Source organism: Callionymus lyra, chromosome 3 (genome assembly GCF_982586985.1).
Source record: "Callionymus lyra chromosome 3, fCalLyr1.hap1.1, whole genome shotgun sequence".
In the NCBI taxonomy this organism is placed as follows: Eukaryota; Metazoa; Chordata; class Actinopteri; order Syngnathiformes; family Callionymidae; genus Callionymus; species Callionymus lyra.
In genome coordinates, this window is record NC_141820.1 from 18,871,840 (window position 1) to 18,889,985 (window position 18,146).

Here is an 18,146-nt window from a genome sequence, read left to right on the forward strand (position 1 = left end):
GTTTCAATTCAGTCGCTAGATGGCGTCATCATTACTTTACGTGTTCTGATTGCTTCTCGGTTTCTACGCTCGTGTTTTTTTTTATTGTATTGTAGATCGTTTGTGTGAAATAAATGCGAGTTGTGGTTTAAATATCTTCTGTTAAATCTTCAGTTTAGTAAGGTTAAGCACAGAAAATTGCAAAAATTGACCTTAAATCTCGTGAAATATTCTAATAAAATATCGTCATTTTGAAAGTAATGTAGCCCTCAACAGGTTCATAAATACAAATATTTGAATGGTTTCAACTTACAGGTGAGTTCACCTATTTTATGAATTAAAAGTTATTTGACTGGTCCTTTCGTTTTTTGAAATAGACTGAAAAACGGCAGTTTATTGCTTAAAACATTTGTTTGTTTATTCATCAGGGGACAAAATAAAAGAAACAAGAAGAGGAGACACAATCGACAAGATCCACATTCAAATAGTAACAAACAGGTTTGAGTAAAGTGCCGAACAAGAAAAAAAAGCCTCACTGGTTTGATCGTTGGCTTTTTTCCAGCTCACATAGAAAACGATTTAAAACACAGAAACATTTAAAAACATATATAAAACAGGTAGTTTCTAGCTCAGAGTTCTGGCCTTTTGTGTTTTCTGGTAAACCATCAGTAGTTTATCCATGACTCGACGTCATTAGTGCTCAGACACACGCACACACGCACTGTGCAATTTATCAACACACACGCACACAAACACACTCCGACAAAGGCACACAAAGTCTCAACCCTCCCATTGACATCAGCCGTGGACGCAGAAGTCTCACAGCTACTCCAGAAGAACCCACATTTTGGTCTGAGAACAAAAACACGTTTTGTGATTTTAAAAATAAAACTCTGTTGTTAAAAACTCTTTCTAAAAACTTTCTACATGTGTCTGCTCAAAGTTCACACTGTAACAGCTACACCGAACATTGATGAACTAGATTTGATCACAGAGACAAGACGGACACAGAGCGCCACCTATGCCACTATTTTTTTGGATTTAGGAAATACTTAAATATCATTGGAGGGGTTAAATGATCTTGCGTTGGATCTACAGTTCAGACAAGTGCCGGTTTGTGACGCGTCCTGCTGGTCAGTTCAAAATACGGCTTCACAGTGGGCGTCTTCTTGGCTACGGTGGGTACGGTTTTCGGGTTTTTGGGTTTGGGGGCAGGGCTTTGAGTCGTCCCTAGTTTTGGAGTCCTGCCGACGGCCACTGGTGTCTGTACCGTGGTCGCCGCTTTCCGGGTCCTGCTGGCGGAAGAGGGGCCGGGGTTTCCCGCCGGGGCTGGAGAGGCAACAACCCTGGTCGGGACTGGACTCTTGGCTTTGGGGTCTTTAAGTTTTGGTAGGGGCGAGGAGGGTTTGGCCGGCTGGGGGGTGAGGCTCTGCGAGTTTGGGGTCCATGACGGAGGACTTGCGGCTGCCGGTCGCGCCCGCCTGGTCGTTTCCAAACGGAGGCGGGAGGCCGGTGAGCCGGGGCGCCGCTGAGCAAGGCGAGAGCGCTGGGTGACACCCGGTGGAGGCTTGGCGTCTTTGGAGACTGGGCGGGGGAGGGAGGTCGGGGACGTGGGCGTGCTGGAGGGTTTGAGGCATTTGGAGGAGGGTTCTGCACAGACGGGGCTCCGGGGTGTGGTGGCACCACAGCGAGGGACTGCTCTGGGCTTCTGTTTGTAAGTCGCCGACGAGGGCGTAACCGAAGGCGTGACCGCTCGACGTTGGACCCCCTGGCCGAGAGGCTTGGATCCCTCCACGGGTGTGGTCGGGAGCGAGGAGAAACCTTTTACGTTGACAGGTAACGGCAGCTGTGTGGGCTTCCTGGGAGAAGGAGGGGCGGACTTCTCCTGTGCCGCGACCCTCCTGGGCAGGGTGGGCGTGCAGGCCGGGGAGGCGGCGTAGGACCGACACGTCAGGGGCTTGCAGGACGGACCGGGGGAGGACGAGGGCGACGAAGACGACGCGGAGGAAGACGACGAGGTGGACGAGGACATGAGGTTGTCGACGGCCGTCAGGGGGTCCATGTCTGGAGGGGGCCGGCCGGCGTTGCCGTGGTGACCGCCCAGCCCAGGAGGGCCTTTCTGAAAGGCCAGAATCTTCTGCTCCAGGGTGGTGAACTGCAAGACCCGGAGCGGGTCGTACTTGGTGAGGAAGCCACGCAGCGTGTCCCAGCCGCCGCCCACTCGGACCATCACGTGTTTCCCGTGAAGCATCTGAGGAACAAAAATCACATCATGAAAATTTGCCTCTTGAAAATAGTCATACATTTGTGCCACGTGGTAGAAAATATTAAGATGCATTTTTTAAATGAACTGAAAGGTAGTGAAAAATCTTAACTTTCTTATCATAGTATTAGTACGTTACCTAATTACACTTGTAAAATTTGAATTTGTTAGAAATATAATCTAAAAATTATATAAATTTTGATATAAAGGGACAACTTTTTTAGAAAAACATTTTATTTTGTCTAAAATAGAGTGCATCTCATCCGTCCGTGTCACAATTAAAATTATATTATTGATACATTTAGGTTTTGGATCATTACTTTCGTAGGATGATTCGTCCGTAATGATAAAAAGGATATTGAGTGACCGCTAAATAAACATTTGTCAAATATTTTTAAATGTCCAAGTCTATATTTTCTCAATTATAATAACTATATGAACTTTTGCAAGAGCACATTTTACCAATTTGTTGTCAACCATCAAGTTGGGCATGAAACTTGTTAATAAAATGTTAGAAATGACTTTGCTTCTAAAAAAGCAAGCTTGGTTCCTAAAGGCTGGTGGTCATATTTTTAACTTTGCACATTGTTTAAATAATAATAATGGTGTATGTGGATGCCATGTCTTTTTTGTGGTATTAGTCAAGTATTTTATTGTAAAAAAAAAAAAAAACACTTGTAGTGAAGTTATGGAAGGGGGCCCCATATTTAAATTTTGTCGCCCCATAATGTCCCGGGCTGGCTCCGTTCTATAGCCACGGGACACACAAAGACCAGACAAACCCTCCTCGGATGATGTAATCAATTAACACGATCAGCAGCTAATGCGCTTACACCAGTCCACGAGTACTTTTAATAGAAGATAAGTCGGGCATTTAGCAGCAGGAGCTACCATCAGAACCCGCAGGAGACTTCCAGCGAACCCACCCAAAACCCCATTTTGTCCTCAAGCCTCACCCTGATGAAAATGGTCTTGTCCCCGAGTCTGTATCGGCCCTCCGACAGGTACTCGATGGAGACTCGGTTGGAGCAGTTGCAGGGTGGGTCGTCCATGCCGTGTTCCTGGAAGAGAACACAGGCAGAAGAGTTTAACCAACATGAATCCTGAACCGAGAAGATGAGCTCAATCATCCATCAGATACTCGGAGTAGACAGAAAAAATCATTTGAATTGGTGAAAACTATATATAAAGCTCTTTATTAGGTTAGGTAGAACTTTATTGATCCCTCAGGAGGTCTCTTTCGGGAAAATGTTTTTCCAATTAGACACAGCAATACAGATGATTATTCATAAAAATAAAAATAAGAACAAAGAGAAATAAAAAGAAAGAACAAGATGACACAATCCAAGTCTAAAGATAAAGAACATAGATCAAAGACAAACAACAGACTATTATTAGATTATTAGGAGTTATAATCATCAGTTGCTGCAGTGCATTATGGAACTTGCCTTTGTTTGAAAAAAAAAAGAAAAAAAAAAAGATTCAACTCTTGATTGTTTTCAACTCAGATCTGCATGTGACTAAATGGTTGTTGTATAATCACAGTCGAGGATGTCAACACGACCATGTCCACGTGTGATGATGTCATACATCGGCGTGACGCGGTTATTTATTCTCCTCGGGGCATGAAAACTCCTGACAGGTCGATGAATCGGAATAAGGGACGAGGAGCTTCGGGCGGGGAGAATATTTTAAATACAACAGGCAGACGTTTGGAAGCGAATCTTCTGCTCCGGCGGCTGCAGCTATTTTTAAAAAAAATAAGTGGGAGTTGAACCCTCAACTGTTATGCCCACACACTGACGGCGCGGGTCAGGAAGCGTTACGATTAACGTGCGGGCTGAGCCCAAACTGGCTGAGGCACGTTTTGAGTCGCGGCAGATCTGAAGGTGGGTCAGTTGGCGCCAGAGGATGGTCACGTGACATGGCTGCGTCACGCCCCCTGGAGGGGGGGTAGGGGAGCTGCACGGAGCGCAGTGACAACTTTGATAAGCGGCATCTTTTCCTGGGAATCAGCTGGACGGTGCACATGAGCAAGGTGCAAGTTGAAAGTCCAACACAAAAACAGGTCACTCGCTTAACGCCAACCTTAAGAATGGAACTAACAACCTTCTGATGCTAAATGTGTTTTTAATGGATTCAAATCATATTTATTTTCTTTCCTTTCATCCTCATTTGTTCATTTTAAAAATCTGAGATCAAAGAAGAAGCTCTCGATTGTCTTTTTTTTTTTTTTTTGCCTGAATGTTTCGGGAAGTAAGTAAGTAATTTTTATTTGTATAGCGCTTTTCCAGACCAGGGTCACAAAGCACTTAAACAATCAAAACAATATTCAATAAAGTATATATTTTAAAGATCAAGATAAAACTGATAACATAACAGGAGTTCCAGAAAATCAAGGAAAAGCCTGAACAAATAGAAACGTCTTAAGATGTTCCTTAAAGGAGTCAGTAGAATCAAGCGCAAAGAGAGAGGAAGATCGTTCCAAAGCTTAGGATCAATAGGAAGTATCGTATTCCGGATTCTTGACTTCCTGGACTCACCCCGGGCTGGTAGAGGCCACCGTGCTGGCAGCACACGCTGAAGGTCTTGACGGCGGGCGGCGCCTCCTCCGTCATCAGCCGACTCTCCTCCAGCTCGATCTCCTTCTCCAGCTTGACCAGCACCGGCGGCTCCACGCCGAACTTGGACACGATGCGTCCGATCTCCAGCAGGCACAGGCAGACCTGCCGCGGCTCCTTGTGAAGCACTGACGCGGCGAAAACACAAAACAAAAAAAGTTTCACTAACCAGAGTATTATGTAAAGCAGCAGCAGCTGTCACTTTGGCTCAGGAAGAGGGAAGCGCCGCGACTTAATGTGCATGTTAAATTTTTAAAAACGTGACATTGTGCGCAGATAAGATAAAGTTAGTTTGCGCTGCGGGGGGTGTGGAGTGAGTCACGCAGAAGAAGAACGTGGCGAAGACTGAGCATCTTTAAGAGTCATTTTAGGACACAAAGTCAGCTTCAGAATGACCAAACAGGTGCGGAAAAATCATTAAAAACATTTTTTTATAATCTGATCATTGATCATTATTAAAAGAGCATGCAGAGATTAAGCAAATGGATTAAAAAATTAATAACAATAATAGTTAATTCGACATCAAGTGATAATCAACAATTTAAAAATCTAATTCTATTGGATTAAATAATTTCATTAAAAAATATACAATTAAAAAACAACTTGTATTTACATTCTTGCACGTTTAAAGCTTAACTCTGATACCTCCTGAAAGTACTTATGCCGATTGCACCGCGGGACTGATCTTATTACACCATTAAGAAGCGAAGCTTAAACAACAGATTCTGCTCGTCAGCTCGGACTCATAATCACAGATTACATCCTAGTCTAGTCTTAATTCACGACATGAGCTCCGAAGGGAATTAAACATTCCAGATTGTCCTGGACTCGTGTGGCTTCAGATTTAACGCACAGACTTTGATGAACCAAATCAAAGTGTGGCTATATGTGTCCGTAGGTGTGTAGAAAAATGTGCAGTTGCGTGGGTGTGTATGTCGAAAGTGCAACAGTGTGCGACTGTTCCCAAGCAGGCGTTTGTGTGTCCGTTTTCCTACGCAGTATTGTTTGCATGAGTTTGTTGCCATGGAATTACAGGTTGTCCTGCAACTGTGTTTGTGTGTCTGCGAGTGTGTGTGTGCGCTTGTTGATTTTCAAAGATTCTTATACATGCTTTTAATGAATGTGCGTTTACATGTGGATTTGTGTGTCGGCCTGTAGGGACGTGCCTATGGGAGTTTGTGTGTAGCTGAAAAACGCAATTGTGTGCAATTGTCAGTTCGCATTTCGCAATTAAAGTCCGATTGTGAGTCTGTGTGTGTATTGACATGTGCGCAGTTGTTAGTAGTGTATGTAGCAAAAAAAAAAAGGGCAATTGTTTGTCACCTTTGGGACCAGTGTGCAATTGTGAGTTCACATTTACCTATAAAAGTGCAATTGTGTGTCCGTGTGTATCGAAATGTGTCCAATTGCGAGTCTTTATGTAGCCATGAAAGTGTTATTGTGAGTCAAGCTGTAGCTTATGAATATGCAATTGTGTGTCTGCAAAGCTGCAAGACGGATGGATTTTGTGTGCCTTTGTTGACATGCAAATATGGTTGTGTGTTTCTTGTAATCCAATGATTCATTATAGTGACCATGTGCGCTTGTTTTCATGAGTGCGATTGTGTCCTTTTAAGCTCTAAAAGTACAATCATAAGTGATTGTATTTGAGTCTGCAGGCATCTATGAAAGTACAACAATCGCACACAAACAAATTTATCCATAGAAACAAGCAACTGTGTGAACTAATGTAGCACGAGAACGTCATTAGACGAGTCAGTTGGTTTTGCGAGTCCATTATCACAGGAGAAACCGAAACTCTCTTACCGAGACCCTCGGACTCAAACAGGTAGGTCTCGTCCATGCCGATGTTGCGGCACCAGGCCAGGAAGTTGGTGGTGTTGTCGCGGGCGAAGAAGGAGCCTGGAGACGCGTTGCGTTTACACGGGACCTTCATCATGGGGAAGAGCTGGTGGAGACGACCAAGGATTGTTTTCAGGAACCCAAATATTGACAACATTTACGGCCAACAAGACCATGAACACCACTTTTTCTCCCGCCTCGGTTGTCGCTCACCTTGTCGAGCGCAGAGGGGCAGCTGTGGGCGACTTTACTCTGCAGCACTCCGATCAACTGACAGAGCTTCACGCCGTTGTTCAGCTCCTCCATGAAGAACTCGGACCGGACCTCCTCACCTGGAACAAACCAGTGAACATGTCAATGCTTTCAGGCGAAAAGTGCTCACATCATTTTAAGGTGTTCCTGAAAAAAACAAGCCCACATGATAGGACTTTCCAAATCTCAGGTTTTAGGATTTCCTCACGTGCTACTGAGAAAAACCTTCTTTTAGTGGAGGACACACAACCATCTCCCCAAAAGAACCCACGGTGGGAAACACAAAAGCCGAGACAATAAGTGACAACGATCGCCCCACAAAGGTTTATGTTCTACATCACAACAGGTGCGCCCAGAGGCTTTCGGAACCCGATCGGCCTCACGCCCAATCGGGCGGGTGGAGCCGTCTGAACCGACACCTTTCTGCTCCGAGGTTTGTGGTTCTGCTCCACATTCCTGGAGAGTAAACTTCAGATGCTAAAAACGGCAAGCGACAAAAAGAGTCTGTATCAATTTCCTACCCTGGACCATTATGCGGTTCCCGGACAAAAGGGGGTTCGGAAGAATAGCGTGCAGGAGAGGGAGAGAGGAACTCGGTTTAGACATGGAGTCCAAATCCAATTACAGAGCAGACCCGTGTCCACTGTGCGTCTGTTTTTCAAAGCCCGGAGGGAGAGACCGTCGCATGCAACTGCTGACTTCCGTCACGCGGAGGAACAAATGTAAATAAAAGACAATTACCCAGCATGCCGCTGAGCCAGATAGCCAGGTCCTCCTGCATCGGCACCAACGTGGCTTCGTGTCGCACCGACAGCCACTGGTCGTACTGGAAGACGTCGGCGAGGCCGGGGCCGTGACGCTGGGCCAGCAGGCCGCGAGGGCCGTTGGGGCACTTGAAGGGAGTGTTGAACCGCTCCCCGAACCATACCTGGAGGAAGATACAAAAACAATTGGGCTTTTATTCAAACAGACTCTTTCACAGCCATGACTCCATCTTGATTAGGTGAGTTTTTAATTGGTCAAGTATCTGCAATGAATTCTTTAGACCCTTTTTAACTGAGAGTTATTGACTGTTTAAACACAATTAAAGTCGACCAAAACATAACATGTATCCATTTCTGAGACACCAACTCAATAAACAACCTTTAACATGCTCCAAAATCTCCTTTCTTCTCACTTTCCCTCTGGGCTCATATCTGCGGCTATCGCTTATTATTTTGTTTGCTTGATCTGACTAAACAGCATGGAGTTCCTTTGAACACGTTACATTTTGTTCCTTCTTTTGCCGAGAATAAAAGTAACTTTTAATATAAAACAATATATCATATTATGTAATTTATAGATTATAGATAAAGACAGGACATTTTTGAGCAGAAGATGAAGACCAGAGTCGACTGGTTTTACGACGATGATGACCACATAGAACCGAAATGGTTGTTTTTTTTAAATGAAGCCGTAGACACTTTTGAGACACTCGTAAACCTTATTTAGAACCAAACCAGAGCTTTCATTGCACATTCAGACCTTTAAAAAGTCACGCTGTAGAGAGTGTGGCGACGTGGAGAGCAGAGCTGCTCCAGTTACTGCTGGACTCAGAGGTGCTGCTGAGCAGCCATGCGGAGAAGAGGCTGAGAGGACGCCACTGCACGAGTTCTCTACATGCTCGAGTAGATCCTGCACACACACACACACACTTGGCCCACGAGACCGTTTCCCAAAATGTATTTAAAAAAAAAAAATAAAAAAAATAGTGGAATCCCTTAAATGCACAGTCTGACCTTTGAACCCCTGCAGTTTATATTAAATTGAGGAAGAAAACGACTGCCTGTCCCGCCTCTTCGGTCCTGGTCTTGTTGCCCGGAGCGATGACTGATCCCTGCTCGTGACACCGATGTCTCGTCCCAGTCGCTCACACACATCAACGACCGTAAATGATGGTTCAAATCTTTTTCTTTTTATATACAAGTATTCTTACATCACTTGCATCGTCACTTAATCATACAATCACTGGATTTTCAGATTCTGCTTCCAAACCGACTCCATTTTTATTGTATCAACTGCATCATTTTATGAACAAGCTCAAGGTTAGCAGTAGCAAAGCTCGTTCGTATCCATACTGGTACCTCAAAATATTGATAAAAAATTTAGCACAAAGCTTTGACTTAAATCTTTCGAACACACGGTTCTCTTCTCCAGTGTCTGCAGCGCCACATACAGGCATGGCATGTGTACTACATCCTTTTTCAGTGAGTCCATTTTTAACGGTGCCGTTTTCTGAAAACTGAAATTAAGGATCAATTTGTTCCTGTGTGCATAATGACATTTATTTGGAAATAACTGGGGATAGATCCATTTCAAAAGAGGTAAACAATCGCAAACTAGCCTGAATGCTCAACTGACTTCATCTTCAAAACAATAGCTGGGACAACTTGTTCTTTTTAAAAAGTCAGACAATAATCTCCGGACCAGGTCGCGCCTCCGCGACTCCTTCGTGAAACTAAAGCAGATGATATGTCGTCACCAGATTCACAACAGACGCACAATTCCCTGGAACAGGATCCTGGATCGGTCACAGAAAAATGGTTTGTTTTCGACGGTCTGTTGAGGCGGCAGGAGGGGGAAATCCAGAGGATCGTCAGCAGATGTGAAATGGGTTTTCGGTCCAGACATTGCATAACAAACTTCTGGATGACCCCCCCCACCCTCCATCCCCCTGTCCAGTTTCCATCTGCCGCTAATCTTCGCCTAACATCGTCGCACGGTGGTCGATACACAGCACGGTCTCGATCTGCGGCACAGGCAGGAACAGCCTCGGGGGACCCAAAGAAAGACGATATTCTCACATGTCATGTTTATTGAAACACTAGTGTAGTTAGCGCCACAGCTCGCACTTCATAGAGGAAGCCGTTGGATAGTAGACTCTGCGGGGGAAACAATGTAGCCCGGCAGATATTAATGGAGTATAATCCTGAAATCTGTTAGTTTGGGATTAACCTACATTTAACAGTTTGTAACATAAGTTACTTTCCCTCGTCTTACAGAGTTTTCGCCGAGACTTTCAACGATTCACACGACCATTACGTTGTTTTGTCTTCTCAGTACAATCATTTCTGAAATTGGTTTGATTCAAGGTTGCGTATCGAAGGCAGAAAGGGAGACCTTTTACATGCATGGTGGTCGTGCAGCTGAAGCGCTGAGTTCCCTGAGAGGGAGCGAGACGAGGAGAGGGCAGTGTCGGAATACAATTTTGAGAGTAAACATGACTCGTCAGGAGGACTGAACAATCAAAGTAGTAAGAAGTGAAAGTTTATTATTATTTATGATTATTTATGATCTTGGTTTGATTGTCTTGACATGAAAGAAAACACAGTACTTTAATAACCTCCAGATAGAACAATGTGACTCGTCTTGGAAGAATTGTTAAAGGGAAAAAAAAAAAGATGGGTTAAACTTATTGTTTAGGGATATTGATTTTGAATTGTATATAGTTTTTAATAATCATTTGATTAAAATATCCTTAATATAAATTATAAATATGGGCAAAATATTACATTATAATAAACTTTAGTTCAGTTTAGTTACCAAAAAACATGCAAAGAAATACTTTTACTTTAAAAAGTAACAATTATATATACATTTTAAGTCATCATAGACAATGATAATAAAAATAGTTAAGACATCAGAAACTATTCAACGCAGTTTGATTCTGATACAGGTCTGGACTAAACGGTACGTGAAAACACACACCAAAAAAAACAACTATCCTAAACTGTAGATTTGAGCTGCTTCATTGCATCAAAACTGACCCTCATGCTCACACGTTACATAATGGCTTCAAAATCCAGATCATCATGAGCCCGTCACAGGTGAACGACCGCCTCGGGTTAATTAAACAAATGGACAGAGTTCAGGAGTTGCGTAAAAGCAGATGAAACACTGGGGATTAATATGCTTCTGGCTCTACACTTCACATCAGGGGTCTCTAAGCAGCACAACGTGGTAAATAAAGCCCACATGCGCTCACTTAATCTTCTGCTCATTAGCTACAGGAATGCTAATCTAGCAGAGAAATTGAGTATTGAGCCCAAATATAACCAACATGCTGAGTGGAGTTGATGCGCTTAACATGAGCTCCTTACAGCCTTCATACTTCCTGCAAGATTGAAAGACAAAAGAGTTTATGTGACGCACCTGGACCTATTACAGCCCTTCAGGTCTTTCAGGGCACTTTGAGATTATGGAACAATTAGTGCTAGTAAATATTACGGAAATTCTACTTCGCGGACGTGACGTGAAAAACGATGACATCATCGCACGTGCTCTCTGTGTCACCGTTGCATTTATAGAAGTTGCACATATGCCGCTTCCACGTCCATGAGTGGGTTTTCAGCACGACTGAACAGAACATTATAGTCGTGGTGTGACCCGTTGTTTAACCCTCGCTCTGCATCCGCAGCTGCTGGCGACGTCAATGGTTTCTGTAGGAATCGCTCGCTGATGAATATGGATCGACTATTGATGATGGAAACATGAATGGGATGTAATCAGTACTTGTGATCGTCCCGCTATTCTTGGTGTACAGTCAAAGTAAGAAGTGAAGGAGCGATAAGTATCTGTGCTGACGTAATGAAAGACAATTTTGAATACACAACAGTAACGACTCCTTTTTTTTAATTATATTGGTACAGAAACCAGTACTTCATACATTATTAACCACTTGCAAAAACTTTATATAAATCACCCACTTAAATTCATAATAGATTGATTGAGATCAGACTGTATTGATTTAGTTTTCTACAACTATGTGCATTTATGTATACATTTACCTTCGTGTTTTCTCAGGGTCAAAGTGACCCGAAGGCCTGACAACAAATGTTATCATTTTATCCCTTGTTATTGCCTTGACTCAGAGACAACACAAGGGATAAAACAATTAAATTATTTTCCGACCTTGACATAATACAAGGATTATTTGTGGGGATTTTTCTTTTATTTTCTTGGTTCAATTTTAAACCAAATCGTTTTAAAATAAATAAACCTTGGGGGGGAAAAAAGCAAAGCCAGTGGATAGAATTTAGGAAAGAGATTTGTAACCAAATAAAACCATGAATGAATTAAGAACAGGCTAATTTTTGTTTACATTGAGCAATATCAGAGAATATACCCTCAAAGATGAAGTAAAAGTAGAAAAGATAAAGTTAAGCTAGGTCAATTTAAACTTTTCAGGGGGCTGTTAGTGTCGTTTAATGTATCCAAGAATTTGAACTGAAAAAGATTTTAAAAATAGTACAAATCTAGAGTGTAATTCTCATTGCAAAATAACACTAGCCAGCTAGTGACGAATCAATCTGATTTTTAAAAATCCACTTATTATAATGTTTTGATTCCATGTGGATTCCATTACTTGGCACTGAAAGAAGAAGCATGTGTCAACACTCAAAATAAATGCAACACTCCTTCACAACAGGAATAAAGATTCCCCATATCTTGGCATGCGAGTCGGGAATCTCATGGCCTCTTCAAATTTGCAAAGAATCGTGAGAGTGTCGGGATCGTGCCCAGTATATTAGATCCAAACACTCTACAATACGTGTATATATATATATATATATATATATATATATATTCAAATAGCAAGTTCTAGGACCACCTGGTTTAACCTTGTCGTCACTATCCAGTTTAATTCCTCAACAGTTGGCATCATTACATTAATGCGGCGTGTCTGGCAGTGCAATCCAAAGTATGCAAAAACGTCTACAAGTCAAGATCATATTCCTGCCGCACATTTCTCTCATAACTCCAAGATACACATCTCAGACGTTCATGGTCCGACACCGAGCGGCGAGAGCCAACGTTCGCTCACCATTTGCCGAGCAGATGACAGAAGCGAAGAGGCTGCGAGACACATCTGTAACGTGATACACGTGTTGTTTTGGATTTCCAGAAGCCTCAACACTTTGTTGCTGGGAGGGGAAGGAAAAGTGTGGCGCATTCCACCCACTCCCTCCGAAATATGTGCAGGGAAGCTCCTCGGAGGAACGTCAGTTATGCGCCGGGAAACAACGCGACGGCATGCTGGGACACAGGTGTGCTCGCCAGAGTATGTTCCAGAGACAGATGTCTTCGCCTTCTTGTGTAATCTGGATAACTGGACGTCAGAGAGTTGTGATGTGCATCTTCTGAACCCATCCGAGGTTGAAACCATGAGTCAATAATGTTGAGAGCAGCTTGTTTCCTCCACAGACCTGAGCTAAATGATGCCTGTATTTATGTGGTGAAATAGAAAACCCATGACTCAAAATACTGATGGTCGTTATCTTCGTTTGAAACACAAGTTCGAATACAACGAAGATTCTTAATGAATCAAGGTAGAGTCAAAATCAGTGAGTTTTAAATTTGTATCAAAAGAATTATTCATTTTATACATCTTTAATTATTTCCTTTAACAAGAATTCCTTCTTTTTTTTTTTACAGGTTTGTTTTACCTGTTAAGAAATCAATATTGACAACTTAAAAATAAATTGAAAGTAAAATTTATAATATAATTAGATTACATATTAAGTATTATTTATATTGCGTGATTATCCCCCCCCCCCCCCCATTACACAAAGGCTTCCATTTCTACATTCCGTCCGTCTCAAGGCTTAAAGGCGCCTGAGCCCTGACCTGACATAGAGCCTTCATTTACATCACGTGTGAACAAGAGAAGCACTCAGAGTGCGGTCTTCATGTTTTTCTTTAAAAATGAGAAAGCCTTAAGAGTTCATTCACAACCAATACATGTCATCATCTGATCCCTCAACACTTTTCTGAAATGATTCATTGAAATCCTTTATTTATTCATCTCTCCAGCAGACGGATAATGAACGTTTACATTATTTCCTAACAAGCCGTATTAACTCCCAATACCAGCCAATTCAGGGCAGAGAACAGTCAAGCTATAGAAAACAACTTGTATTCAGCCTGAAATATGAAAAATGTACCTTACTTGCGTCTTAGCAAACATTCCTTTTAGATTATACTAAAGTGCTTTAGCCAATGTCAGCATTTCTACTCGTATAACTGAACTAAAACCAATTGGTCAATCATGCCTTCCTCATTTACACTTGCATTAAAAATAATGTGAATAATGTGAATAATGAATTGATATTCTGGAACTCCTGTTGTGTTATCAGCTTTATCTTGCCCTTTAAAGTATATACTTTATTGAATATTGTTTTCATTGTTTGAGGCGCTTTGTGACCCTGGTCTGGAAAAGCGCTATATAAATAAAAATTACTTACTTACTTACCTACACTGTTGTAGCAATAAGTGATTCTGAGCTAAACTGACATTTTGTTAATGACGACTATTGAGGCCATGTGAATGGATTTGTTGATGTTTATTTGAATGTTCATCATTTTCCCTTCAGTACACTTCCATTTAACATTAACAAAAATAAGTTTTAATAAATGTAAAAATATTTTTTGTACCATTCTACCGCTTCATTAAGAATACTTTTTGTTTTAAAACATCTGACCAGAAGAGGGTCAACAAATATTCCCTTTACAGTTGAGAGTCATCTTACCTGGATGCCAGTTTGGACAGCCATGATCGCGGTCACGTGTGGTTCACTCAATCATTCTGTGGAGAAGAGAGAGAACGACGGTTGAAAAACACATAGCAATATAAATTCCGGCGTGGCGGGCATCTGTAACCCTGACAGTCGTGGCATAAATCCGACAGCAACGGCTAACTCTCGAGACAGTTTGACGTTTTTAGTAGATGCTTATTTGCCTTCTGGCCTACATTTACATGAGAAATAATCAATCTCACAGTCCAGTTACTAGTCAAGTGGTAAATGAAAACGAGGATAAAGATTGAGGCGGCCAAAAATATCTGAAATGAAATTGAAAAAAACGTTTGCTCCAAACATCTCTATATGGATTCAGAAGTCAATTTTTAATAGCCTGAGCCTTGCAAGTATTTTTAGCAGCAGCTCTGACATTATTGCTACGTGAAAAGCATGGTTCACTTGTGCACGCACGGTTTCAGAGCAGTGCTGGAGCTTCATAATGAAATACTCAATTATTAACTATTCCGAATTGAGGACACGTACATCATACGCCTTGAAACACTGGAATCTCATTGCACCAGTTGTACATTGTATCCAGCATTTCTTATTTCAAGCGGTATAAATAACAAGTTTTCGTTTAAAAAACATTACTTTAACAAACACTTTACAAGCAGCCATGTTGGAACACTTAAAATGATTTCCAGAAACCAAAAGATGTCAATCAATTTAAGTGCTACAACTTATTGTTTCCAAATATATTTTTGGAGTCCAATCCCAAACATATCGTCTCTCGGAGACACTTCATAGATCTGCGGGAAACTGCTGTGTCACTCATGATATCATACATAATTCGTAAGTAACTTAATCCACAGAACATTAACGAATAATAGAGAAAAAGAGCCAAAAGAGGGCAGACACCTGCCAAGCAGCTTAATTAAGGCAAATTCCAAAGGAATCCAGGTAGAGGTAGCTTTATGCAAGTTTCCCTTCACGATTCACATTATACAAATCTTAGTCTTAGTAACGAACATCCCTTACAAACCACAAATCCTTCAAAATATCTACAGATCCAGATGGTAAATAAAATTAAATAATCTGTTCCTTGACTCGTTGGCAGCCTTTTCTAACATTTTCTTTTTAATCTGTTCAGTTATTTTGCTCGCAGGCAGACAGTGAAAATCACACGACCTTGTGGCGAGGTTAAAGTCAGGCATTTTGAGAAAAAAAAATTGAATTAAATCATTAGACCATTTGAAAACACATGAGAACAGAAACCAAGACCAACAGTTTGGTTTGTTTTTACTTCATCCTTCCCTCTTTACAGTTTACCCCCAATTTAAACCTGTTTTAATCCCAATTTTCCTCATAACAACTCATTTACAATCCTTATATAGTTTCCATATCAAATATGCTTTTATTTAATTGCATTTTATCCTGATAACAGTCAGTTCAGGCGTCATAGTGAAGAGAAAGAAAGCAAAAAACAACCAGAGCACTTATATCTGTGTCTTATTCCTTTAGTTTAGTTCCTTAAGTCAATTCAGAATTGTATTCACAGTGCGTTTATGTGGAGAACAATTTGCATTTGAAGTCTTCAGATCACAACAAACTCAGAAAAAAAACAACCCAAACATAACCTTCCATGATTCATTTTGACTAGATAAAATAAAAATGATGCTTAAAAGAATGGTTTCTTGCGTTTCCTTCTTCACACGCAGTTTTTGGTTTCTCATGAGGAAGTGATGGGGTTAGCCTCAGTGCTTTCTATGCCCTTTCCCACACAGGATGTGAAGGATTACCCCGCCACACAGTGACCCTGCAGGGGTGTGTGTGTGCGAGTGTTTGACAAAGACAGAGAGTGGGTGTGGGTGTGGGGAGAAAGCAATCACAGCAAAGCCGTCCCAATAACACTGATAATTTGGCCAACACAGCTGAGACAATAACCATCCCTCACACTGCGCTGTCAGCCCACTGAAGACCACAGCGGGGTTATAAGCATAAAGGAATCAAAGGAGAATTTATTTCTAAAGCGATTTTGTAGACTTATTTTTAAGAAGGTTTCATTTTTTCACACTCGAGGGACCCGTGGGACGAGGCAGCGCCCACCCAGTACATTTTTTTTATTAATTTTTTTAAGTGCATTATGAGCAGAGATTGGTTCAAAATAAATCAATGAGTTGAAGTTTAATTATGTTTATTATTAACTTGTGTCTAATTTTCTATAGAGTTTTATGGCTTTCCGCTAGTTCCGCTAGGACCCGGGGGGGGGGGGGGGTTGCTGCAGCTGTAATAAGCCAAACAAGTGATGATGAAACTTCAAAAACTAAGAAAATCCAGATGTTACTACAGACAACCACCAACATTAAATCACATACAAATGAGCGCAAGTTCCTTTTATTTGGGGAGAATGTACATTTAACATTTTTTAATTTATAAAAAAAGGAATTCAAGCACCATCTTTGAACCACTTCAAAAGTACCAGTTTGTCTACACCATTGTATCAAAACTTGATAGCCACCATTATTGACCACTTGTTGAGTTCCTGCCGTATACAAAAATAAATTTGTCAACCAAAAAGGTTTCAGGTATTACTTTTTGGGTCTTCTCCATTTACTTCCCATCCGCGTCAGCTGGTTTTACTGGTTAAGCAGGAGGCTACGTATACTTAACCTATAGGTGACAGATCAGGTCTTATCATGGACCAGGAGACAACATTAAGAGAGTTCCGTCTTAAACCACACTTTGAACTGTTTGAAAGGAATCTGGTGTTCCCCCTGAAAATGTGATTTTGGCTGTCAAATTTTAAAGATTTCTAAACAGCTTTTTTGGTTAATAACATACTTACACTTTAAATAAAAGTAACGCCAATGTATCAGCAAGACATTACAACACAGTACCAGTGTTGTCTTTATGGACTATAAATTGAAAGAGTTATAGCCAGTCTTGAAGCACATAATAATTTGTATTTTCTTCTTAATTTATCAAATAAAAATCATAATTGTGCAGTCCTCTTCTACGTAGAAGCAAAAACACTACTTGAATCAACTCTTGTCTTCTATAAAAAAAATTAAAAAAGGGGTGAAAAACGCTGGTACAAAAATTTTAATTATTCAAATTTGTGAAAATGCCTGAAGTCACTCGTATGAAAACAGTTCCCTGGAGGAAATGTCAACGGAGCACAGAAAGGATGGCGACACGAGTCGACTCACCTAATCAGTTGATCGGTAATGAAACTGCGCCATGTTATCGCCATTAGATCCGAAACATCGTGTGCGAACGGCGTGTAAAAAAGAAGCAGCACTACTTTCCTCAGCACTGTTCGCTCTGCCTGCGCTTCCACGAGTGAGCGAGAAGGGAGAGGCAGTGGTGGGATGACGGAGGAAGGCGGGGAGGGAGGACGGATGGGAGCAGGAGGAGGTGCAATAGGAGAGCCCTGACTAATGAAGTGGCTTCGCTTCGCTAAACCCCCCGGACCACCAACCCCCACCACCTCCCTCAACCCAACAATCCAGTCACGACGGGACCTTTGCACAAAGCCGTCATTGTTTTGTTATCCTGCCACAATCCCACCCCTCACAGCCCAGGAACTCCTTAACGACACCGCCGTTACGGGACGGAATGAAACGGTAAAACA

The 18,146-nt window shown here is 41.8% G+C and overlaps 1 protein-coding gene across 3 annotated transcripts in view; it reads right to left on the minus strand.

Moving 5' to 3' along the window:
• Positions 1-387: 387 nt before the first annotated feature.
• gas2l3 (growth arrest-specific 2 like 3) overlaps positions 388-18,146 on the minus strand; it is a 28,874-nt gene continuing 11,115 nt past the window's right edge. For 2 of the 3 annotated variants that reach the window (XM_087786818.1, XM_087786819.1), the window contains 7 exons: positions 14,525-14,580; positions 7,699-7,885; positions 6,919-7,037; positions 6,670-6,811; positions 4,786-4,991; positions 3,199-3,303; positions 388-2,230 (listed from right to left, as the gene is read on the minus strand). In XM_087786818.1, the coding sequence (XP_087642944.1) occupies positions 1,079-2,230; positions 3,199-3,303; positions 4,786-4,991; positions 6,670-6,811; positions 6,919-7,037; positions 7,699-7,885; positions 14,525-14,548 (1,935 nt within the window). In that variant the 5' untranslated portion in view covers positions 14,549-14,580 and the 3' untranslated portion in view covers positions 388-1,078. Of the gene's footprint in view, positions 2,231-3,198; positions 3,304-4,785; positions 4,992-6,669; positions 6,812-6,918; positions 7,038-7,698; positions 7,886-14,524; positions 14,581-17,721; positions 17,866-18,146 lie in introns of those variants that run through there. The other variant, XM_087786817.1, reaches the window with a different exon arrangement.